This window comes from Terrapene carolina, unplaced genomic scaffold (genome assembly GCF_002925995.2).
Source record: "Terrapene carolina triunguis isolate 2854851 unplaced genomic scaffold, T_m_triunguis-2.0 Scaffold85, whole genome shotgun sequence".
NCBI classification, from domain to species: Eukaryota; Metazoa; Chordata; order Testudines; family Emydidae; genus Terrapene; species Terrapene triunguis.
In genome coordinates this window covers 12301865-12327302 of record NW_020664436.1, presented here as the reverse complement: position 1 = coordinate 12327302, position 25438 = coordinate 12301865, and the positions used below count along the sequence as shown (strand labels likewise).

The following is a 25438-nucleotide window of genomic DNA, read 5'->3' as shown; positions in this document are numbered from 1 at the left end:
CAAGGAAGTGACCAGAGTGGTGGGGAGATGAGGGAAGAGAGGTTAGCAAAACAGGGATGTATGCAGGTGGGGGGGGGGGGGGTGGTGTGTGGGGGAGGGGGTGTGTGTGTTTGCACCAAGGCATTGACACATGCTTGGCTTTCTGGTGTACCAGGTGGCAGCACCAGTGAAGTAATGTCTATATGGCAAGGCAGAAGGTGGAGAAAATATCTATAGTACTGGATTTTGAAGTCTAGTTCTCCAGACGATGGCATGAATTCTGACATGATTTTAAGTATTGGGGTGGGTAGCTGACTGAGGACACAAGGTGGTAATCAGAACGATGTGACTTCAGTTAATTATAAAAATTGACAAGATTACAGATGTTTCGTGCCATTAGAAAGAAGTTGGGATTAACTTTCAAATGGTGTAAGCATTTGTTTTGAGTTATGGTGGGTCATGAGATATTGGACCGTAAAACAGTATCCGCCTTTACTTGTCCCTTGTGTGAGAGTTTTTGACGATTGGTCCAGAATTGTGTAATGTAAGTTCTGGAACTTGAACCGGAATAATTTTCAATTATTGCCAAGATAGAGGAAAAACCCCAGTTGTTTTTTTCACTCCAGCAATACTGGTTGCTGTACACTGCTTTAAGGTCCTCAATTTAATTCCAGTAATATTGTTATATAAAGTGGAAAATGAAGTATTGCTTCCTGAAACGTTAAGTACCACCAGAACAAAGGGCAAAGTTAACTCCTGATTTAACTGCACTGATGTCAATGTAAGTCCACCAAGGCACAATCTGTTGTATAAGCAGACTTCCCCCATGTGATATCCTGTTAGATGCTCTTCTGGAACTGTTATACTTAAGAACAGGCTCCATTTTGCTTTTAGGAAATTTAATAATACTGGGATTAAATTTTATACATTAAATCACTGCAGATTGTTTGGTGACAGGTTTCAGAGGGGTAGTCGTGTTAGTCTGTATCAGTAAAAACAACGAGGGGTCCTTGTGGCACCTTAGAGACTAAAATTTATTTGGGCATAAGCTGTCGTGGGCTATAACTCACTTCATCAGATGCATGGAGTGAAAAATACAGTAAGCAGGTATAAATATACAGCACATGAAAAGATGGGAGTTGCCTTACTAAGTGGGGGGTTAGTGCTAACGAGGCCAGTTCAATCATGGTGGATGTGGCCCTTTCCCAACAGTTGACAAGAAGGTGAGAGTATCAACAGAGGGAAAATTATTTTTTGTAGTGACCCAGCCGCTCCCAGTCTTTACTCAGGCCTAATTTGATGGTGTCAAGTTTGCAAATTAATTCCAGTTCTGCAGTTTCTCGTTGAATTCTGTTTTTGAAGTTTTTTTTGCTGAAGAATAACCGACTTAAAAGTCGCCATTCTTCAACAACAACAACAACAACAACAAAAACTTCAAAAACAGACTTCAACGAGAAACTGCAGAACTGGAATTAATTTGCAAACTTGACACCATCAAATTAGGCCTGAGTAAAGACTGGGCGTGGCTGGGTCACTGTTCTTAAAAATAAAAATAAAAAACTCTTCTTAAAACAAACAAACAAACAAAAAAACCCCACTCTGGTTTGAATTTTGTTTTAAGTTTAAATTTATCTTGTGAATCTCTCTAAAAAAATAAAAAATTGAAAAAGGGTCTGATGGTTCCCCCTCAGATATTTATTCATGTAATTGTCAGGAAGATAAACTAGAAAAGCGTTACTACTTACTGCACTACGAAAGGGAGAATTTCTGGTGGTTTTTATAATATTGCTTGAAAATAAGAATTTATGCAAAGTTTAGCTTTAAGTTGCTTTTCTAAAAGACACTCTTTGGAATATAAAACCCCTGCTTGTTTGCCAGTGAGACTATTGGCCAGAGATCCACATACTGCTTGTTAGCTGAGATGGCAGCAGAAGTGAGGAGCTGGTAGTTGAGCTCCTCACCACCCTTACAAATACAACAGGGAATGGGTGAGGTGGGGGAGGGTAGCTGAAGGGCTGTGAGAAATAAAGCTGCCAGCTCCACTCCTGCTGAAGCCCAGCCAGCTACAGATATGCTGACGAAACACCTGTGGCTCATCAAAGCAGGGCTTGTAGCTGGCAAACAACCAGTAGTTCTCTAGCTGAGGAATTCCAGAGCTGGAGGTGGGAGGAGGATGCTGTGATGGATCATGGGGATGGGGCAGAGTATGCAGCCTCAGCTGAATTTCTACTGCAGGATTTCCAGATGGGGACCTGTGAGCTGGACTGTGTGATGGGGCAAAGGGGGAGCAGTTAATATGGAGGGGTGAGGCTGGGGGGGCCATCTCTGGTATTGGGGAGATATTAAATATGCTGAAGGTATGATGAGGGGCACAAAGGGGACTCTCAGCTGGTGATTTAAAGAGCTTAGCCAGCTGAGGTAGTTACCTTTCGATAGCTTTGTTATTTTAATCGCTGTGAGGAAACCCTAGTGTAGACACAACAGCAAACCTTACAGTAGTTGAAGTTGGCAAATGTAGATGCACTCAATCTTTTTTTGCATCAACAGAAGCACAAATGATTGAGCACAATAATGCAGACAAGGCCTTGGTTTCTTGAATGACTGTTTGGTTCAAAACCGGTTATAGAAAATGAAGGTTAGGTCTGTAATAAATTGCCTTCAGGTGAGGATGCTATGACCTATGCATGTACATAGATACAGTACAGATTTTGTGGTAGGATTCTTACTTATCTTATCTGAGGTTTGTATCTCAAGAGACATATTACCAAAAGGTTGAAAAATATATTCCTCTAAAATAAATGATTGCCTGTTCTTAAAATCAAAAGTGAGGTTTTTAAAGTGAGGGGAAACAATATAGCATATACAGTTGCAGATATGGGGTGGCCTGGGGTCCTGTCGCTGCTCCTGGGATGGGGGGTGGCCTGGGGCCCTGTTGCTGCTCCTGGGAGGGGCACGGCCCGGGGGCCCTGTCGCTGCTTCTGGGAGGGGGGGGGCGGCCCGGGGGCCCCGCCGCTCCTCCCGGACTGCTCTTCCCAGACCACTGCTTCGGGTCAGTGCCCAGGACCAGCTGCCTGGGGCTGCCCGAACAGTGGCCGGTGCGGCTGGCCCCGGGGCTGCCCCAGCTGCTGGGGAGGCCCTGGGGTCAGCCGTTGCAGCTGTGGAAGTCCTGGAGGTTCCGGAAAGTCATGGAATCTGTGACCTTCATGAAAGACTCGCAGCCTTACCTGTAGTACATAGTCTTCATTTCTAACACACAAGGTAGCCTCCTACATTAAATTTATTTTACTTGCATACATCAATCTGACACAGACATCTTCCATCAATGCTTTCCTTTTCAGAAACTAATTTATCCTATCATGTAGAGCATGTCATTTGTTTGAGAGTCAAGTCTCGAAGTTCTTAGCAATACTGTAATTCTTACACCTTGCTTCAGACACTTTGGAATTAGATCCTAATGGTGAGAGACTTTGAAGCTGTTTTCTAGTAAGGAAAGAGTACTTTCCTGAATGTGGAAAGAGAGTCTGGTATGTTTTACGATTTGCAGCTACAAAGAGGATTTCCACATGGCATGCACAATCTCTTAACTATAGTTTTCCTGTGAGCTAGTTGCTTTGAGTGTTTGTAAATCATTAAAAAAATTATAATTACTACAATGAGTTTTAATCTAGGACTTGTACATGAGGATGGTTAAATAGGTTTAGTTACAGCTTAAACTTTATAACCAAACATATTTTTCACCTTCCTACGTGATTTCTAGTTAACTGGGGAAAAATTTCTGGCGCATATGCCCTAAAAGCACAGAACAAGGAAAAAATTAACTGAACAATCTTCACAAAAAGAAATAGACTCCTGCAGTCTAGCCCCCTAGTCATGGAAACTGCTTGTTGGTGGATCCCTGGAAATCTGTGGTGCATAGTTGATTCTGTGTGATCTGTCCTGAGAGAGGACTGTCAATCCTTGCTCTCTGTCAATGGTTGTCTCCCTTGATGAGTAGAACCGTCATTGCATCAATAAAAATTCTCACTTCTCATTGCAGGCAGATATAGGTGACCCTGATAGCAAGTGCCTGCATGCTGGCTTTCTCCCTGTTGCTGAAGTAAATTATTCCATAACATGTAGTTGATATGCTCTAACAGGGAGTCATCCTATGCATAGAATTGATTTAGGCATTAACATACCAACTTGTATTATTAATAATACTAAAGTACCTGCAGTCTAAAGCTCTCTCAGCACTTTATAAACATTTGTGAATGAAATTTGATACCCCTATGATGCAGGAAAATTTAATTCTCATTTTTACAAATTGAGGCACAGAGGTTATATGTTGACTTACAGAAGATCATTTGAATGCCCTGGATGTCAGTGGGGGCCACTGGGAGAGTAGTAGTACACCTCTACCCCGATATAACGCTGTCCTCGGGAGCCAAAAAATCTTACCGTGTTATAAGTGAAACCGCGTTATATTGAACTTGCTTTGATCTGCCGGAGTGCGCAGCCCTGCCCAGCCGGAGCACTGCTTTACCGCGTTCTATCCAAATTCGTGTTATATCGGGGTAGAGGTGTAGTAGCTGACTGGCCAACAGTTCCCATCTCTTATGGGGAGGTGGGGAAATCAGCACTTAGTGGCCATCTGATCTCCCCCAGCAGTGCCCCTATGACCTAGTTTGATGTCTTTGGCAGGGTGAGGAAGAAACATGTTTTGTAGGGCTTGGGGTGCACATATCTCTATTTTCTCTCCCTGGCCCTGGCCTTCCAGTCTCATATCTTCTTGGGTGCTACAGCCCCCGAATCTCACTTGTCTTCATTGCTGCAATTGATAAGCAACTTTGTTTGGGAGGAAGCTCTTCTTTCTATAACAAGGAAGTAAAGGGATTTAATATGGACCAAAGTACAAGTATTTTTTAACAAAGACTAAAGATTGGTCTTTTCTTATATAAATATGGCAGTTGCACTCAGAACAGTTTATCAACAACTCTTTCATTTTAGAAAACTAATACGTTGAACTTAAATAAACCCTCTAACTCAAAAATGTCAGAACATTTTACAAGGATAATTTCCTTGTTACTGTTATCCAGCAAAGTGAAAACTGTCCAAGACACCGTCTCAATTAGACAACCTCTAATTTAAGAGACTGTTCCAAACATGTTCAGCATTGGATGAAATGTTCTGCCTGAATGAAAAATAAGAGCATAAATGGTAAAATTGAATTATTGGAAGGCTTAACTTTCTGTTAAGCTGTTGATATTTTCCGTGAGCATTTACTTAGCATAGTTGTCAGTGTAGCTTTTCATTTTGGAGGTGGTATCTCCCTTGATTTCTTTTTGTTTCTGGTAGATGGAGGTGAGAATTACTATCTAGTTGAAAATTTAGTTTATGATAACTTTGAATCATTTGTAATTTTTCAAGGTTTAGTTAACTAATACTCTTTTTGTCTGAGTCATTTTCAAATTGTAATTAAATATGGAACTTTAATGGGATTGAGCTACAACTTCAGATTGTTCTCTAAACTCTTAACAAACTCTCCCTGTGCATATAAATCATTTTGAAAGCAAAATATGAATGTCATGAGCCACATCACTTTCTCTGTTGTAAATATGTCCTCTTTGTGTTTGTGTAGAGTAGTAGTTTTCAACCTATTTACCACTGTGGGCCCCGTATGCAGCTCTCTCTCTCTATATATATATATATTATGTGGGCCACATCCACATAATATATATACTACCTGCATAGGTGCCGACTCTGTGGAAAAAAAAGTGGATGCTCAGCTCCCACCAGCCATAGCTGTTAGGCAGCACTGCTGATCTGCTAATCAGGGGCACTGCCAAACAGCTGTTTGGCAGCTTGGGAGAGGGCAGAGACCAGCAGTGAGTGGTGGGCAGGGGCCTTGGGGAGGGGGCACAGTGGGGGTGGGAAGAGGCGGAGTGTAGGCAGGGGGCCTCAGGGCAGAGCAGGGGTGGAACCCCTCTGGGGAAAAGTAAAATTCGGTACATATAATAATAATAAATTATAATTAATAATAAAGTGTTTAGTATTTGTTATGACAGGCCTGCCCACCTGCTGCTGTGATCCTAGTGCCAGGTAGCCTGCTCCAGCTGGGGTCATTGGACCGGTGATGCTGCATGGTGGCAGGGTGCTGAGCACCTGGCCTCCTGTTGCTGCAGGGCCCGATCCTGTGGGAGGGTTGGTGAGGGCGATACCGCTCGGCCTGATCCTGCTCGGGGGAGGGAGGCTGATGCTGGGGCCGATCATGTGCTGTGCCATTTTTTGCACCCCCCCCCCCACTGGCTCTGCTCCCAGGGCAGGTGCCCCTCCCGTCGTACCCTAGTTATGGCCCTGAGGATGTCACATGGGCCACAGCTGTGTGCTGATTGGGCCACAGGTGCAGAACACTAGTGTAGAGAGAGTCTGTCTTTCCTCTTTTATATTTGTTACATTTTAAACTCACACATGCACTTGGGGCTTTGGAACAGAATAAAATGCTGAAACCACTAGCAGCTGGTTACTTCAATTTGAGTAGACTATATTGGCTTTGCTGGCAGAGTTTGACCTTGATGTGGTGGTGTACAAAGTAGATTTTTACACAAAAAGCCAACATTAAAGAAAATCCCTTTCTCCCCCGGCCCCCCCCCAATGGATCAGATCTGAATTTTAAAGTGCTTTAAAATCTCTTCTCTGATCATAGGAAAACTCTTGCCCCCTCCATAAATGATATTTCTAGACTGGCTTTTCTCAGTCATGAAAACTTGAAGCAGTCTGGTGGAAGGGTTAGTGCTGCTTATGTTGAAGGTAATATGCTGCAAGCTGTTAAAAATCTGTAGGATCTCTGGGTTCCTATGAGCAATGCTTTATTTATTTTAACTAAAATATCTGGGCCAGGCTGATTATACAAGTGACGTAGGCAATTTTTTTAAAGCAGGTCACAAACTGAGTAATTTTGAATGAGTTAATAGTCTTTATCAGAGGTTCTGAGATGCTCCCCTTCACAAAGATATGTAACATTTAATATATTTGGCATATAGTGCAATGTGTTGCTTTCTAAAGGCAAAAGTATTTACTTTTGTGTCAGGGATAAGTCTTCTGGTAGAGATGGTTTAGTAATAGCCAGAGAAGAGGATGAGTTCCACCAAAGATGAGAGAGAACCTGTTTCCTTCAGTTGAAACATTGATGATAGTTATGTTAAATATATGAGAGCCAGAGATAAGGCATTCTCAGTTGGGGTCTGGTGGTGGAGTGAATTTTTAGTAGAGATGATTAATTTAGAGTTCGACCACCTTGAGGTCAAGCTGCAATATTTTCCTCTTTTGGTAAAGTTTTCCTCCATAATCAAAATAGCGTTTACAGGCACATCTCTCCCCCCCAAATTAAAGATTCCTACTCTTAGCAAAACTTCTTATAACCCAAGCGCTGAACACTCTATAAAAGCAACCTGGGACTTTTCTATGCAATCTAATAATTATGGTGATGGGGACTTGAACAAAATGCTAAAATATATTGCAATAAAATATTATATAAAACATGGTATGGTAAAGAAGGTTTTATTCTGAGTTTCTAATAGCTGCATTGCTCTTGAGTGATGAGGTTGTGAATTTTCCAGACATCCCAAATGTTATAACCTTCATACCATATTAAACCATCATGTATCCTTTACATGCCATACCTTGTAAACAAAAGCTATTTTATTATGTTTGAGTCTTCAGATATTTTTATTGAAGCTATATTTTGTAACCCCTCTGCCTCTAAAGGTAGATTTTTTTAGTATAATGATTTCAACAGGCCAGGCTTCGGAGAGAGAAATTAATTATAAATACATTTCACAAACCTTTAAATAACATACAATTACTCTTCTGTACATAATGCCATGATAATAAGATCTGATATCTAGAATTCTGCTATGGCTAAATGCGGAAATCTAATACCTTTGGATGGGCAGATCATTTCATTCTTTCTAATGGCATAAAAAGCTTCCATTTCTGACCTGATATTCTGTAAGATATCAAGCTTCAAATTAGTTACTGGCCTATGACTGAATATTGTACATCCTGGGCATCAAGCCAGTAGAATTTTTTTTGAGAGAGAAAAAAAGATGGAAACACTTTTTGCATGTAGTTGCATTTTGTTTTCAGCAGCTGGCTCTAGGCACCAGCAAACCAAACATGTGCTTGGGGTGGCACAATTTCAGGGGTGGCATTCTGGCCACCCTCCCCCCCCCCCTTTTTTATTTTATTTTTTTGCTTCAGCAGTTGCGCTCTTGGAGGGTTTTTTTTTAATTTTAATTTTTTTGGCTTGGGGCGGCAAAAAACCTAGAGCCGGCCCTGGTTTTCAGTGGATGCTGTTTGATGCTCAGAGGATGAGTACAGGTTAAGAAGGCAGTAAATGTAATATATCACCCTTTTTTGTGTTTAGGTATGTGTATATATAGGTATTGGTGTGTGGGTGTGTGTGTGGGGGTGTATACAACCCCCCCCCCCGCGCACACATATATACAATATATACTATATGTGGTTTTCTCTTAAAGCAGTGGTTCCCAAACTGGGGTTTGTGAACCCTTGGGGGTTCGCGAAATGTATCGGCGGGTTCTCAGAAAAAATTCTGTAATGGCAGACAGAGCCGTCCCTAGGAACCCCGGGCGTGGGGGGCTGACAGCCGGCAGTCTGAGCCCCATGACCATGACTTCCTGGCGGAACATAAACTTCGGTTGGATCAGTACACTAAAACCAATATAACTGCACACCTAAAAGGACTTTGCGGAACATTCAGGCAATACTTTTTAGCTATGTCAGGTGATAACTGGATTTGCAACCCCTTTGATAATACCACCTTCTCAACACAGATATTGAGCACTTAGGAAAAAGAGAAATTGATTGAGATCTCCTGTGATTACGAATTGAAAAGGAGTTTCAGAAATTTGTCATTGATCAACTTTTGGCTGAGTTTAAGATGGCAGAAAAAGCTAGGATAGTTTTGTTACCGTTTTCAACAACATACTTATGCGAGAAAATATTTTCCTCATATGCACATCTGAAAACCAAATACAGAAGCAGACTCAACGCTGAACCAGACCTGAGACTTTCTTTCTCCGATGGTTCCGGACTTCCAAGAACTATGCAGATCAAAGCAAGTGCATCCATCACACTCAGGAGATTTAAACTTCAAGACTCCTTATGAGAAATGGAAAGGGAGGTGGATATTTTTTGCTGTTTCTAAAATTAAATAGGCTGCTAGTGTTGTTTTTAAAATTATAAAGAACAAGTTTAAGCTTTGTTGTCGTTGTGCGTTGTTTGCCTGGACTGCTCAAGACCGACCCAAATGCTTGTGGGAGGAATTCTTTATTTGAGTTGGCTTCTTAAATACCTTCATGCTGTTTCACGTCTGGTACTCCTTGATGAAACATGTAGGAGGCTTAATAGAAGTGATATGAGCTACAAAAGTGAAATCTTGGAAGTGTGTTGCAGTTTTCATAATGTAATCAAATTAATAATGTAATGATAATAATGTAATAATAGTGTGTAATCGTGTCGTAAAAAACCCAAATTATTTCCAAGATCACTGCGTCTATAATTTATGCTCAGATAAGGGAGAAAATCCCTGGAAATATTCATTCTTAGGAGGGGATATGTGAGATTTGATATTTTCTTGAAAGGGGTTCAGGGGTTGTTAAAGTTTGGGAACCACTGTCTTAGAGGATATCCTCTAATGTTCTGCTGAACACAATAAGCACAAATAGGCATCCCTCTGAATCATCAGATTCTCTGCTGGTTATGGTTTACAAGGAGACAAGTAATAGATGTGGTGTTTTAACACCCTTAAACTATGAGACATCACTATTGGTAATTGAACCTTCAGATGTCCACCTGCCATGGTGTAGCATTGCTTCATCGAGAAGGAAGAATTTATCACTGATGTGGTTGATACCAGCTTCCTGGAAGGATGACACAGAGGCAGTCCTGAGAGAGAGACAGACACTGGAGAAGTCAAAGTTTTGAGTACAGATCTTAAAATTAGAGGTACTGTGTATTGCTCTTATTTACAGCATTTAAGGCCACATTATGTATGCTCTGTTTAATGCAGTTCTCTTAATTCTTCACACTCTGTTTTCTCCTTAATTCATTACTCCATAGCCTATTTTCCCTCACAGGCAGCTGTAGTGAGCTGGAGCAGTACCAAAGTACATTGGAAGCCAAAATACGCTTACATTCTGAGGCCAAGAAAGTGCAGATGAGGTCACCCTGGAGAAGCTGGCTTTGCCAACAAAAACCACCCGAAAATGAACAGTAACCAAGACATTAAGAACCAAGTCTAGAAGGCCAATTTATAACATTTTAATATTTTGAGTAAAAGTGACTTACAACAGCCTAGCATGCTATTACTGATCCCTAGTATCTAGTCTGAAATGGTGAGGAAGAGGTGGGAGTTTGGTTAGCCAAACATGGGAAATATTACTATTACAGCGCATCAGTGTGTGTATTACAAAATCTCTTCTTATGATTCAGGCACAGACATTCCCACCCTCTTTATCTCCTCCCCCGACACAGACCTTTGGGAGTTTGATGGAAAAATACTACTTTCTGATAATTCATGGACAAATGCCAGTTACCAAGATTCATCTGTGGATGGCTCTGCTTGGATAGAGTGAAGTTGGCAATAAGTGCTGAAGATTGCTTACTTAGCAAATAAGTGAGGAGGTGTAGGTAATATTGCATGACAGTGATGGAATTTTGTTCTCTATCAGCTCATGTTTGATGGTTTACAATGCTCTGCTTTTGAGAACATGGTTATGCTGCCATAACCTCTTTCCAGAATACAACCGAAGAAAAGAGTAACAAGCTTGTGTGAGGAACATATGAGAATGGATCAGGCAGGAAGAATGAACAGCCTGCCGCTGCTTCTTCAGAAGCACAATGAATCAGCTTCACAATGACTGGGAACGTGGGATGGATAATCTCAACCAGTGTTTGTAGATGAAATGTGCCACAGTATCCAAGCTCTTTTCTTTTCTTCCTGATGTGTGTGATACCCACTGACGTTGAACAAGAGCTGCTTATCTTCATGACCGCTCAAGTACATTCTGAATGCTATGCACTGTTAACTGCTGGAAGCCTGGTGACTCCTGAGTATTGTACACAATGGTCATCCAAAGTAAACATGGATGGCATGCCCAGTAAAATAAAGATGGTCACACCAGTGTTGTTGAAGAAATGCTGGCATAAGGAAGGAAATACAGATCATAGCCATTTTGAAGCCTGGAAAAGAGGCCACTGACCCCCAAAAGATACTGGCCCATCTCTCTCCTTAGCAGTTGCTATAAACTGTTGGAGCGGCTCCTACTTCAAAGGTTGTAGCTGATACTGGAGCAACTGGTCCCCAAAGAGCAGGCCAGATTAAGAACTAGTTGCAACTGCTGTGACCAGGTGCTGGCCTTAACAAGCTACATAAAATCCAGTGAAAATTAAAAACAGTAGCAGCATTCATTGACATTCTGCATAAGATACTGTATGGCGCAGAAGTCTCCTGCTGAACTAATTAGCTTTTCGGTGCTAATCAACCATCAGACTTATCACTGAGATGCTGAGTAACAGAAAAATCACTGTACACCTTGGTGAATCTGCCAACACATTGTGGAGATTGAACAATAGCCTCCCACATGGATCCATTTTAGTGCCTGCACTGTTCTGTCTCTGTACCAGCAACATTCTGGTCACATCATACCATAAATTCATTTATGCAGATGACACTGCTAGCAATGCAAGCATCGTCTTTGAAGGCCACAGAAAAGGTCATGAACAACTACCTCTGGACATCTGAGACGTATTTCAGAGCTTGGCAACTGAAACCCATCACTTTGAAAACACCTCTCTCTGCCTTCCACTTGAATAGCCATGAGGCTGAAGTGCCAAGGAAAGTGGACTTCTGTGGTCTGCCTCTACTCCATGACCACAATCCTGAGTACTTTGGAGTTACCCTTGATCAGATGCCAAGCTGTCACCAACACGTTGATAACACCAAAAAGAAGATAAAGACAAGGGTTAATATAATCAAGAAGCTCACAAGCATGTCCTGGAGATGTGATGCAAGCACGCTTCGAACGTCAGTACAAGCCCTGGTCTTGCCAATGGTGGAGTGTTGTATGCCAGTTTGGTAAAACAGCTCCCACACCAATCTCATTGACACTGAAATCAATGCTATCCTCACAATCGTTAGCAGCTCTCTCAAATCAATGCCGATACTGTGGTTACCAGTTTTGGCGGGCACTGTGCCAGCCAACATCAGGTGAGACATTGGTGGGGTCCAGGAGTACAAGAAGATCCTGGCCACTCTGGATCTGCTGATACACTAAGACCTCATTTCATTGCTACTTTCCTCATTCAAATCCAGGAAGCCTTTCTGGATCTGTGTGTCAATTCTACAGGCCAATGGAAAGGACGCAAGAACTTTCTGGCTTGAATCTTGGGCTGCTTGTGTGATATTCTGAAGACCTGACTGAAGATCCAGCGAAAGAAGGTCTAAGATTCTCCCTTCCCCACAGGCAGTGGACTACACTCAACCGTGTTTGGAAAGTGCTCAGAGGGTGTGGATATCTCCATCACAAGTGGAAAATCAAAGAATCACCATATTGTGACTGTGGTTAGGTACAAACAGTGCGATGCATCAGACAACTAACCCATTCGTATTTGCAGTGGTGGCACAAGGGGGAACGCGGTGGCTACCCGAGAAGCATTAGAATGGTTTTCAAATCTCAAAATTTAGTTACAATCCAAGCCCATTGCTTTTCAGATGACATACACAAGAAGAAAATACAGAAACAATGGACACAATCATTGAATCTGTACAAATTCCCTGGCAGAAATTCACCATCCGCTCCCTTGGCTAAAGAAAATTATATGCTGTATGATACTTAAGTAATGTGGTACCATGAATGTTTAATGTGTATGTTTTGTGTTTACTGGGTATGTAAAGAAATTGTAATCCAAACTTCACTTTTTAATTAAAAGTTTTGTCCCTTGTTGTATACTGTGACATGTCTCTCTGTTCTCCCTCCTCCCTTCTACAAACTGCTTTTGTATAGTCGTTCTCACCCAATCTCTGAATACAAACTGTTTGGACACAAGGATGGGGGAGGCTGGGATGATAGGTTTTCACTGCTCTCCAGGACCCGTTTGGGTTCTCCTTTTCCTGTGTGAACTACTATATTGATTTACATGGTCCAAAGAAAACAAAACTCTTCTTTCCTACTGCCAACAATTGGTAACAGTACTCTTGGAAAAAGGGCAAACATGGAGTCAAGTAAGGTATGGTCAGAAAAATGATAGTGTTGTAAGCGTATTTGCTCCATGTGTGTATTTGGAGTCCTATCTGCCATCTTTGACAAAAATAAGATTTTACTCTTTTTATGCCTGCGAATCTAAAGAGTTGTAGGACACTGAGTTGCATTCTTCTTTGGCTCACATATCAACGGAAGTGTTAACTAAGTTCTAGTTATATAATCTTTTATCTGGAGCTGAATGTTTACAGAGGTACATACTTGAATAGCACCTCTGCTGGATTAGGATTACTGGTGGTGATGTTGAGTTAGAGCAAAGCTTGGCTTTCAGATTGCTTGTTGAATTTGCAGGTTTTATTTTCCTTTAAATGGATCAAATTTGTTTTAGAATCATTGGCTGCATCTGGCAAAATTCAGACCTGTAATTCTCCACCGGTGCATCAGCATCAGTGATAGCAAGAAAACATGGCTAAACGCCTCTTTCTTTTTAGTGTAGTTTTAGGAAGTTTTTTAATTTCTGCCTTTTTTTAGCCTGTGCTGTATTTCAAATCCGATAATTTGTTTTTCAGAAGCTGAGGTATTAACCGCATCATGGTGCTCTAGTGGAATGCTTGCAGCACACAAAAGTTCTGTAGTCACATAGAAAATATTCAGTTTATGGGATTTAGCAAACTATGGCATGTGCTAATTTTGAGTCTTTTTTGTTCCAGTTCCCAGAGTGTGGTTTCTTTGGCATGTATGACAAAATTCTCCTCTTTCGCCATGACCTGAACTCGGAAAATATTTTGCAGAGGATTACATCAGCAGAAGAGATACATGAAGGAGATCTTGTTGAGGTTGTGCTCTCTGGTAGGTCCTTTGTAGTTCAATGAAGCCATTCTTATTATTGAATAAAAGTCACAGTATTACAGTACACCGTCTGCAACAATATAACCGTGGGCTGTGGGTCTTGAAGCTATTTGGCTGAGCAGGCTTTGAGGCAGATTTCCAAAGAAATCCAGAGTGCTCCCTGAAATGGTATTTGTGATCCAGTGAATTTGTCTTCCCTGTGGCTGCATCTGCACTAACAAACTTTGTGGTCTTAATCCTCCAACTCTGGTATTAACCGTGGAAGCTAAAGTATAGATAGAACTCAGGTGTGGTTTCCTTCCACCTTCCCTTTTCCCCCAGCTACCATGTTGTTTATACCTAGGTCTGCACCCTTTCTATTTTACAGTTTCCATCAGTGGTGGATTACAGCAAAAAAGAGTGCTAATGTAGATGAGTCTTCTGAATCATTACCTGTCAGGATGTGGTGTTATGAGACATTGTGTTGCTTGAGTGAACCATCTTGAACAGTGGTTCTCAAACTTTTGTACTGGTGACCCCTTTCACAGAGCAAGCCTCTGAGTGTGACCCCTCCCCCCTTATAAATTAAAAACACTTTTTAATATATTTAACACCATTATAAATGCTGGAGGCAAAGTGCGGTTGGGGTGGAGGCTGACAGCTCATAACCCCCCATGTAATAATCTTAAACCCCCAGTTTGAGAACCCCTGAGCTTGTAGATGATGCAGAAAACAAAGGTGGCGGTTATTAAAGAACCCATTGCATTTTTCAAAATCTTTGCGGTGTTGGGCTCTATGGATCTGATTCAAAGCCTATTGAAATAAATGGAGGGACATCCATGGACTGTTGGTAACGTTGGAAATGGAAACCTAACAGAGTATGTCTAACCTGCATTTTAAAATCTGTGCAGTGAGTCTTGGAGCCTGGGTCTACAGATTATGGCCTGCAGGACTCACTATAGCACTAAAAACAGCATTGTAGACATTGTGGCTCAGGCTCTGAAACCTGTTCCCCTCCCTGGGCTTTAGAGCTAGCACTTTGGCATATATCAGTAACCCAGGGGGAATAGAAAGCAGGGGTATGATAACTAAGGCCCAGAATGCCACCTTGGATACTGAGAGGAATTTCTTGCCTAGTTTCTGAGACAGGAGTTAGATCCAGCCAGGGAAATGGGAATTGCATTGGTCACTGTTCTCCTTGACTTGTCTCAAGCAAAACTGGGAAGGCAGTTTTCTTGAACTATGTGTCGTAGCACAGTGAAGCATTCTCTAATGCCTGAAAGTGCAATATGGTAACCCAGTTTTTTTCCTTGTCTCTTGTTGGCAGAGTACTTCAGAAGACAGTAAAATTTGAGTTGTCAGCTTGGTAGCCTGGTTTAGCATTACCCTTTAATTACAGTCCTGCCAGTTCTCTATTCACCTAATATTGTTCCAAGTTATTTTGAATGATCTTTTAAGTAATGTTTTGTGAGGCACCCTATCAAATGTTTTAATAACATTAAATTATACTTAATCTGTTGGGTTTTCTTCATTCATTAATTTTGTAGCTCCATATGCGCCCCCCCCCCCCATCAACCAGGTTTGTCAGCACTAAATATTCTTCAGTAGCAAGTACTGTTTGGTACTCCATGATTCTATTATCTTACAGATTAAAAAGTTTGGCTAAAAACTGTGCATGAGTGTGTATGAAAAATCCTCCAAATGTATGGGATTTTGGGATGTATTTTTTGTATTAAACAGCTTGATGGTGTTCTTTGCAACTACTGTTTTAAAACAATGAACGGTTTCAATAAATAGTTATTATTCTTACAGTCACAAATATATAATTTACTGCAATTTTTTTAAAGCTTTGGCTACAGTTGAAGATTTCCAGATTCGTCCTCATGCACTTTATGTGCATTCTTACAAGGCCCCTACATTTTGTGACTATTGTGGGGAGATGCTTTGGGGTTTGGTACGACAAGGATTAAAATGTGAAGGTAAGTCAAGTGTTAATAGCTGATAGGTGAATCATGATGTTTTAGCTTTTATCTTTACAGAAAGTTACAGGGAAAGTATAATGGCAGGATCTGTATCTTAATTACGTTGTATAATTAATTTGTTGGTCAGCGATGAATTCAGCTTTTGGGAAGGAGCATAGTTCAGTTGGAGCTTTGACTGTATATCAGGAAACCTGAGTTCTGTTCCTGGCTCTGACACAAAATTTGTATGACCTTGGGCAAGACACTTAATTTCCCTGTTCCGGTTTCCCACCTGTAAAAAAAGGGAATAATACTTAACTCCCAGGGGTTTTGAGAGGCTCAATTAGTGTAGAGTTTGAGTTCCTTGCAATAGCTTTTTTAGTAGTTTAATGGAGAGAGTCCCAAAGGGGAACCCTTTTCCATATGGCCTTTGTCCAGCTGGATTGTGGAAAGTGTTGCAGCCTGTTGTCAGCAGGCTGGTGTCCAGGTACTTGAAACACACCACTTCCTGCCCATTGGCTTCCTCTTCATTCCTGTGGCTTCAGCTTAGCCATGAGAGCCTGCCTGTGGGAAAAGAAGTGAGGAAGATCAGTAGCCACACACGATCTGAGAGACCCTGATTCCAGGTTTTATCAAGTATCGGGCAAGGGTAATTGGAAATCATTATTTAGGTAAATGGCAAACTCCAAAATTTTTAGTTCAAAGCAAGCCATTATTGTAAATTACACTAACAATAAATACTGAGTTTCCTATTCTATTACATTAACTGATGAATCTAAACAAATTGCTACTTTTGTCTGCTATGTTTCTGGATTTATATTTTTCCTCTCTGCTTTATAAAAATGTTACTACTATACTTGCCATTTTAAAATATTTTAATTATTTGTGCTACAGGAGGAGTTCTCTTTACATAATTTTTTCAAACTGACATTTTTAGGCTGTGGATTAAACTACCATAAGCGATGTGCCTTCAAGATCCCAAATAACTGTAGTGGAGTGAGAAAGAGGCGTTTGTCTAATGTGTCTTTACCAAGTGCTGGGCTTTCAGTTCCCAGACCAGTGCAAACTGAATACACAGCCACTGCCACTGAAGAGGTATGTAACAAAAATGTAAAAACAAAATATACTTTATACACAATAATGCTGAGTTAAATCCATCATGTTTCTGGGAACTAGAACCAGCTGTATCATAATTGATTTAAATTGAGTAAAAACTAGTTCAGATTAACCATTTCAGACCATGCTTGTTTATTTTTAAATTGCTGGAGAATCTTTTACACTATGACATTTGATGATTCTGTCTTATTACAGGGATTGTGAAAAGTGAAATTTGAGGTGGATTATAATTTATGTATGATTTCGCCATTAACGTGTCATTCACAGTAATGTGTATTCTTTAAAAATCTTGGGATAGGAGAAGATAAAATACATTGATTCCTTTTGGAATATAGGTTTAGTGTGCAATTACTTATCAGTCTATAATAGTTAATTGGGTAAAACACAGTATAAATTGTACATTTATAGTGTGAGAAGAGAGAATGTTCCACAGAATTCAACAAAGACATTTATGTAGGGAGTAAAGATCTTACAGGAAGTATTCTTCGCATAGATATTATCCACAGTAGTCCCCCACTATTAAGAGGGATGAGAAATTAACACAAGCTCTTATATCCCAGACACGGCAACAAAACATCCAAGGGCCAATGGGGTCATTAGATCAGTTATATTTGTTACTAACTGTGACCAGTGGGTGGGAGTAAGATAACTGATATTAAGCCTGTTCTTACCTTCTAACTGTCTGTTTAAAAAATAAAATCTAAGAGTTAATTGCAATTGATAGAAATAGCATTGTGTGGCCAGAGTTATGGCAGGTGATATGTTGCAGTTACAAAATTTCTGCATTGTTGTCTTTGTCCAGGATTCTCCTAATTTTTGTCAAGTTTCTTTGCTGTCATATGTGTTGGGTTGAGGTTAATTTACTCAACAGATGTGTCTAACAGATATTTATTATAGCAAAATACTCAGCCAGTAGTGATCAATTACTTACAAGTGTGAAGCTCATTAGGACAATCTTATCACAGTTGCCTCCAGCACTAGACAGTACAGCTTCAATGTCCCTTTGTTACACAAACTTATTTATATCATTTTGTTATCTTTTCATATACCTATATATTAGTCTCTCATTTCCATATTAACTCTCCTCCCTTGTCAGTACAAGTTTAGTGTTAGTTCAAATTGGTCTTTTCTAGGTTTGTAGTTACTTTATTTTTTCTTGTTCTCACAAATATGATTAATTTGCAGTTCTTACACATGTGCAACATTAAACATGATTACTCTGCAGTTTTTTTACACATACACACTTCTACATATGCTTATGCTGTTAAACGTTATCAAAACAGACTCTTAAAATGAACAGCAGGCTTCTGCCAGGCCTAAATATGTCTCTGCTCCCAACAATATGATGCCAGAAGATATAGTAATCCCAGGCATAAACAGTTTTAAATTTGGCTAGAGAACACAGTGAGGCATCTGCCCCTTTCAGAGCTGTCTGGTAAAACTTTTTATTCCTTGAGTGACTGAACTCCATTGTGGGAAGGGAATACCAGACTTCAGTGAAGCAACCTCACTTTGTATCAGCTGAGGATCTAGTCCAAGGTCTTTAATGTCCTGGTCATTAATGTCAGACACTATTACTGTCATTTACTGTGTTCCGTTGGTGTGTTTGGTGTTGTACAGTACATGGCGGGAGATGCATTTCCTAACTTCAGAGACCTTACAGTATAAATTTTACAGACAGTACCATTCAGGAACACAGTACACCTTTTGGTCAGAGACTGGAGGGTCCAGTCTCAGAGCACTGAAGATAAATACAACTAAGTTATCACTGAAAAGCTTTGCAGAAGTTCATTTGAATGATGACAGAACAATCACTATTTCTCCACCTAATGTGGTACATCCAATTTTTTTTGCATACAAATTCTGCATATTTGCCCAGTGCATCTTATATTTCATCTTTTTGGTTTTGTTTTCAGTGTTAAGGGGAGATTAAATTGACAATATAGGTTACTGGATTTGCAGTCTTGTCAATTCGTCCTATGTTACTATAGTTTGAGTTTTGCAGTGCCACATTCCTCCACCTTCTCTGATGTTCAGTGTTTTCCATATGGTTGTCCCTGAAACTAAGTAGTACTATTCTCCTTTAATAAACAATGCACCTAGATCAGCCGTAAGGCTTTGAATATTTCATTTAAAATGTTAAATTACACATTATTTTGAATTTTTACCTAATTTAGTAAATTGTCCTGGCATGCAAGGCTTTCTGAAACAGTGTGATGTGGCAGGTGTCTATTTTTGGGTTTATTGCTGTAACGCCTCCCATTTTGGAGGAGTCTGGATGTGAGACTGATGTTTATCACAGGCCTGTGCTGTTTCTGAGCTTTTACCATACTACCTGAAGAAATCAAAAGTGGGTATTTTTGGTTTTGTTTATCATTTTAGTCCTTGTGGAAATACAGATTCATAAACTTTTTCCTGCTCTCTGCAAATCTTTACAGTATTGTGCTTCTTTCAGACTTCCAAAATTACTTCTTAAAACTGCCTGGCCAACATGCTCTGCAAAATGTTTGCTCAGTGTCCGGGCCAAGCGCCCCTTGAAAAAAATTGTTTCTAAGCCTGACATGTTCTTATTAGAATCTCATGTGCCTCCTCTATTCCAGCGCTGCCACCCAGAGCCCAGCAAGAGAATTCCCTCCTGGAGTGGGCGTCCAATCTGGATGGAAAAGATGGTGCTTTGCAGGGTGAAGGTTCCTCACACCTTTGCTGTCCATTCCTATACTCGTCCCACCATATGCCAGTATTGCAAACGTTTGCTCAAGGGCCTTTTTCGCCAAGGAATGCAGTGTAAAGGTAGGAGTTCAGTGCTCTACAGCAATCAGATTAATTTCAATGAATGTTACAATATTTAAACATTTTAAAAATGAATCTCATTATCTAAAATAGCAGCTTTATTTAAAACAGAATTATATATTTAAGATAATTGCAGTTTTCATGCTTTGTTCCATTCAAAAAGGTGTATTAATTGGATGTATAATTTTGTGAATAATGTACTTGAATAATAAGTTAGTTAACATGTAGATCAACAAAGGTAATCCTCCAAGGATCATTCTGAGTAGCTCAAAAATATTGTGGAAGACATTCCCTCCTTTAAAAATCACTTGCATTTCAACAAGAAGCTTTTAAAAAACAAATACAAAAACTCTTAGAGACACTGTCAAGTATAGTACTTAAAAAGACCTAGCTCACATTTTTCCTGTACCAGTTTAGTTTCTTTCCATTAGGTGCACCTGTGTTTATAGGGAGAACATCTTAGCATATCTCTACCTCATTGTTTATATTCTCACATCTTTCTCACAGCTCTCAAAACATGGCATATTATCATGTTCTTTGACTCTGCATTAGCAGAATACCAAACACTACAGACTTTACCTACTCAGTGTTTCATTGCTTTGTTTGTGTAAAGGGGTTGTCATTCACTGCTCATGAGCGCATCCTCAGCCCTTCTGGTCACTCTGCCTTTGGCCAGTGGGGGGGATCTGGGCCCGCCCACTACTCTGGGTCCTAAGCTAGTCCTATGGCTAGCAGCCACTGCTGCTTCCTTTGCTACTATCTATTGCAGCATTCCTTGGGCTGCTTCCCACTATGTCCTGTCAGCTTGTTGGGTCCCCAGCCTGTTCCCTGTTTAAGCAGGGTCTCTCCCAGGCCTCTTTGCCCAGAGAGTCCGTAATAATCTCTGCCCTGTTCTCTCAGGTGCATTCACCTGGTGAGCTTCTAACAAGTCTCTGGCCCTTCTTGTCAGGGCTATTTCTCCGAGGCCTCTGTGCCTGGAGAGCTTCACAGTCCTACCCCTGCTTAGGCAGGGTTTCTCCCCAGTCTCTGTACCTGTGGAATTTCCCAGCCTGCGACTGCTCTGTCCAGTTGCTGCAGCTTTCTCAGCCAGCCAGGAACAGCATCCTTCCTCCTCTGGCTCCAGCCAGCAACTGAGCTGTCCAGGCCCTGCAACTCCTTTTATATGTGCCTTCTAGGCTCTGATTGGCTGCCTCCCCTGCAGCCTCTCTAGGCCACTTGGCCAAACCCCACTCTATTGCCTTTTTCTGGGGTGGGGTATGGTAAGACTGCAGAGCCTTCCAGAGGGCCTCAAAGGGCCTGGTACACCATCACAGTTTGTCACAGAGAAAGCTAAAAATCCCAGAGTGGTGAATCTTAAAAATTAACATAGAAAAAGAATATTTTACAATCTGATGGACATTTCTGCTTGGAGTATACCAGAAGGTCAGATTTGGAGGCTAAACTATTTGGTCATGTTTTAGTATATTTGAGACATGTTGCCCAATAAATCTACAGTAATCCTGTGTGTAAATAGCTTTTGTTTAAAACTTTCTTTCGGTTTTGTTTTCTTTCGTCTGTTATGTAAAAGTAACTGTAAAATTGAACACCAGACATCAGTAGGTTCCTTTGCAATGGGAAGAGTTATAACCTCACATCTTTCATCTCTGCTGGTATTACAGCTTGGAAATTCTAGGTTGCATCCAGGATTATTTAGGATTTTGAATCTCTGTCTTGTAGGACATGCACTGTTGATATGTAATCAAACAACAAAGCTTAAAAAGACACTTGAAACTTTATTTTAACCTTTAGAGAGTGGAAATGGTTGACAGCAGCCACTTCAAAGAGAAATGGTCTTGAATCCATCCAGATACATGGAATTCCTCTATCCCCAGTTTCAGGGAAGTGAATTTCAGTAGATAGCAAAAAAGCATAGAGAAGTGAGAAATGGGCATGAAAGAAGAGAGATGAAAAATAAAGATGACTAGCATTTCATGCAGTATGACACTTTCTTCTCAGTTCCTTATTGGTATTCTGAGCATCTTCATCTCTCCAGCTACTCGAAAATAAACCAAGAAACTGACCTTGTTCTGTAAATCTTACTAGAAACAGTTCTGGAGAAAATGAACAATTACTTTGTTGACATTTCGTCACTCTAGGCGCTCAAAAGACTAAATAAGGAAGTGGTTGGACCCAGCATTTAGCTACTTAGGTTAAAAGGTAGGAGGCTGAGCTGTTTCTGTTAATCCTGAGGAAGTGAGAAACCCCTGGTGACTCCTGCTTCATGTGGGCAGCAGCAGGGAGGGCCAGATTGTTGGTTCAAAAGCAGTCCTGGAAACAAAGGAAATATTTAAGTTGTGATGACTGTACTGTACTGAAGGGAGAAATATCCTGGCCCTGGCAGCAGGGGAAGTCTTATAACCTTGACGGGAGTGGTGAAAGACCTGGTGTCATAGTGGCCATGGTGGTTGCAATGAAGGTTGGAGCAAAACTTTAGTCCCATAACAGCAGGCAGAACAAAAGGGAGGGAGGAGCCAATCTTTGATCCCAAAACAATGGGAAAAAAGGGAACTGGGGATGGAGAAGGGAGAGTATGAAAGAAGAGAACCAGAGCAGAGTAGTAAAATCAGGATTAAAAAAACAAAACAAATGAGAGAGACAGAAAAGAATAGTATATTTCTTGGAGAGAGAAGAGATGAAAGAATAGTCATAGATGCCAGTATGATTTAATGAATTGCAGTGGAGGCATCTCAGCAAGTGACTTCGTGACAAGATTGTTGACGTGCTTTCTGGCCTGAAGTTGGTTGAATATCTTTTTGAAAATAATGTGATCGTTATTTCAGAGACTCTTTCTGAGTATGAATAAAACTAAACTATATGTAATGACATATGTGGGTTTTTTTCTATTTTAGATTGCAGATTTAACTGTCACAAACGTTGTGCATCTAAAGTACCCAGAGACTGTCTTGGAGAGGTGGTTTTCAATGGAGGTAGGAAAAACATGTTTTCAAATAGTGGAATATCTCTGGAGACATAACAAAATACACAAATCTTACTTTTATTACTTTCTGATCCTGTCAACTCTTAGTATTTTAAGGCTAAAGTTTATTAAATGCCCTTTTCCACTCCTCCTTTTTTCTTCCTGGAGAAGAATTAGTCCCTATGAGATAATTGAGAATTAAAGATTTGACTTTAAGACCTGTTTGTCTCTGGTGGTTTACAACTTACTTAAAAAATCTTGGCAAACTCAGTATACTTCATTTGATATTTCTCTTGAAGTCAAGAATTAGGAACATTTTTTCATGTCCAAAAATGAGTTTAAATTGTGATCAGTCTACTCAGTGTTTTTCATGAAGGACAGCTTTCTTTGTCGAAAAAAGAGCCATTTTTAATGGAGTAAAATGGAAAATTGTATGGGGAAACATTCTCTCTTAATGACACATTTTAATGGCCAGTCAGCCAAACAATATTTTGTAATGTGCTAGTAACATTTCTGTATGTATCTGAAGAAAGAGAATTTCCACTAACTTCTTAACTTGTTGGAGCTTTGGTTTGTTTAATAGTACTCTGTTCCCAAAAGGCTTGGGTGGAAGTGTCATCTCTTCCTAAATTCTTGAGGTTTTGCCCTTTTCGATATCATTTCTCCCTTGTCTGTCCTGACCCATTCAAAAGGGAGGACATAGGCTTGATTCTCCATTCTGTCTGAGCTTTGTGAAGATAGGATGGAGAGGGAGAGTCACAGATGACTGATTGCATCTCCCTGGTCCTGGGTCACCTGGCAGTATAAGTGAAAGCTTCGGGGGAGCAGTTTTAACTTATGCCAGTGAAGAATTGAGTGTGTACGAACTCCGTTCTGCAACACCTGCCTTTGGATTGTCCCCAACACCCCCCTCCTCTGTATGCTGGAGTGGGAGGTTAGCTGGCACAGGGGGAAGCTTTCCATTGGTGGAGCGTTCCCTTAAACAAGGAATTGACCATCTCTGGCCACTTTAAGGCCATTTTGCATTACTCACAGCATATGTGGTACAAAATCACTTTAGCAAACCAGTGAATCCAGACCATAGAATTTTGCCTGTAATTTTCTTATGAGGACTGTTTTGGCCGGACCTCCTTGACCAGGCGTGATATGAAATGAGGCCTGCAATATGTTTGTTCTTTATACTCTTCTGCATCAGTAATGAAAAAAATTAGGTTTCTTAAATGGTTTCACAGGTGTGGGCGACAGTCTTTTTGTTTGTCTGTGACTTGATTTTTGTGTGTGTAAGACTAGATCGGGGAGAGTTCTGTGACTTGTCATTAACTTAAGATAATTCTATCTGTTGTTAGAACCTTCTAGTCCAGGCCAAGATTTGGACATGCCAATGGAAGTTGACAGCAATGAAATAAACAGCGATGGTAGTCGGGGTTTGGATGATGTAGAAGAACCTTCTCCTCCAGAAGACAAAATGTTCTTTATGGACCCTTCTGATCTTGATGTGGACAAAGATGAAGAAGCTGTCAAAACTATCAGGTAAGCAGCAACACAGATTGTTGTGCTACAGGCATTCCATTCCCCAATACTGTATACTGAAACACAGTGTTTTGCAGTTCCAAATTTGTTGTTGCTAGTCAGGTCTTCATTTTCAGTTTTACAAAACATTCAGTCCCAAATAAAGATGAAAACCAAGTAAATTAAAAGCCTAGATATATGCTGGGATTTTTTTCTTGCAAAAGCTGCCGAACTGTGACTGTCAACCTGGAAATAAATCAGCTTATTGAAAAATGGCTAGAACTACAGATTAGTCAATGGAAAATGCCTTGCTGACCAAGATCTTCATGCCTATTTTATGCTACTGACCTTGGGCCAAATTAATTCCTACTGTAAATAGATCTAAATGGTTTTAGCTCTTGTGTTTTAATTCCTTGTGAGCTGGGCTAAAGGGGGTGATATTTTAGTTTTTGTAGTTTAGATTTTGATGTGAGTGTTGATTTCTGTGTACAGCTTGTATACCAATTGTCTTTACTTACATAAAGTGGGGGGTATTGACAGTTAGAGAAGAAGAATTTGGTATCTGATTTGATTGACATTAAATACCTTCTTGGGCTTGAATAGGACAATCATTATCCAGTTTGGGTTAGTTTACTTTATTTTATTATCTATTTTTTTAAAATTTCTGTATTACTTTGAAAAGTGTCAGCTGGATTCTCTGAAGCCATGTTTGCAAACTGTTCCCACCAGTGCTACCACCACTTTCTGGAAAGGGCATTGGTGGTTTTTACCCACAAAGTTGGATAAACCTGCAGATTTAATTAATTCATGTATAAAAATGTTAGAAGCAGCCAGAGCCTTGTCTGCACTTGAGCTAACAGTAGTGGGATTTTTTTATTTTTTGGGGGGGGGTAAAATTGCGTAGTGCAGGTATGGCTCAAATGAAGAAAGTCCGTCTCTAGCTAGATGAACAGGAGTACTTGTGGCACCTTAGAGACTAACAAATTTATTAGAGCATAAGCTTTCGTGGGCTACAACCCACTTCTTCGGATGCATATATC

At 40.4% G+C, this 25438-nt stretch overlaps 1 protein-coding gene across 1 annotated transcript in view; it reads left to right on the top strand.

The window, feature by feature from the left end:
• The window catches only part of PRKD3 (protein kinase D3), an 87612-nt gene that overhangs the window by 31240 nt on the left and 30934 nt on the right, over positions 1-25438 (top strand). The window contains exons 3-8 of the mRNA XM_026649632.1: positions 13949-14087; positions 15914-16045; positions 16965-17122; positions 19744-19933; positions 22822-22899; positions 24236-24419. Of these exons, the coding sequence (XP_026505417.1) occupies positions 13949-14087; positions 15914-16045; positions 16965-17122; positions 19744-19933; positions 22822-22899; positions 24236-24419 (881 nt within the window). The remainder of the gene's footprint in view (positions 1-13948; positions 14088-15913; positions 16046-16964; positions 17123-19743; positions 19934-22821; positions 22900-24235; positions 24420-25438) is intronic.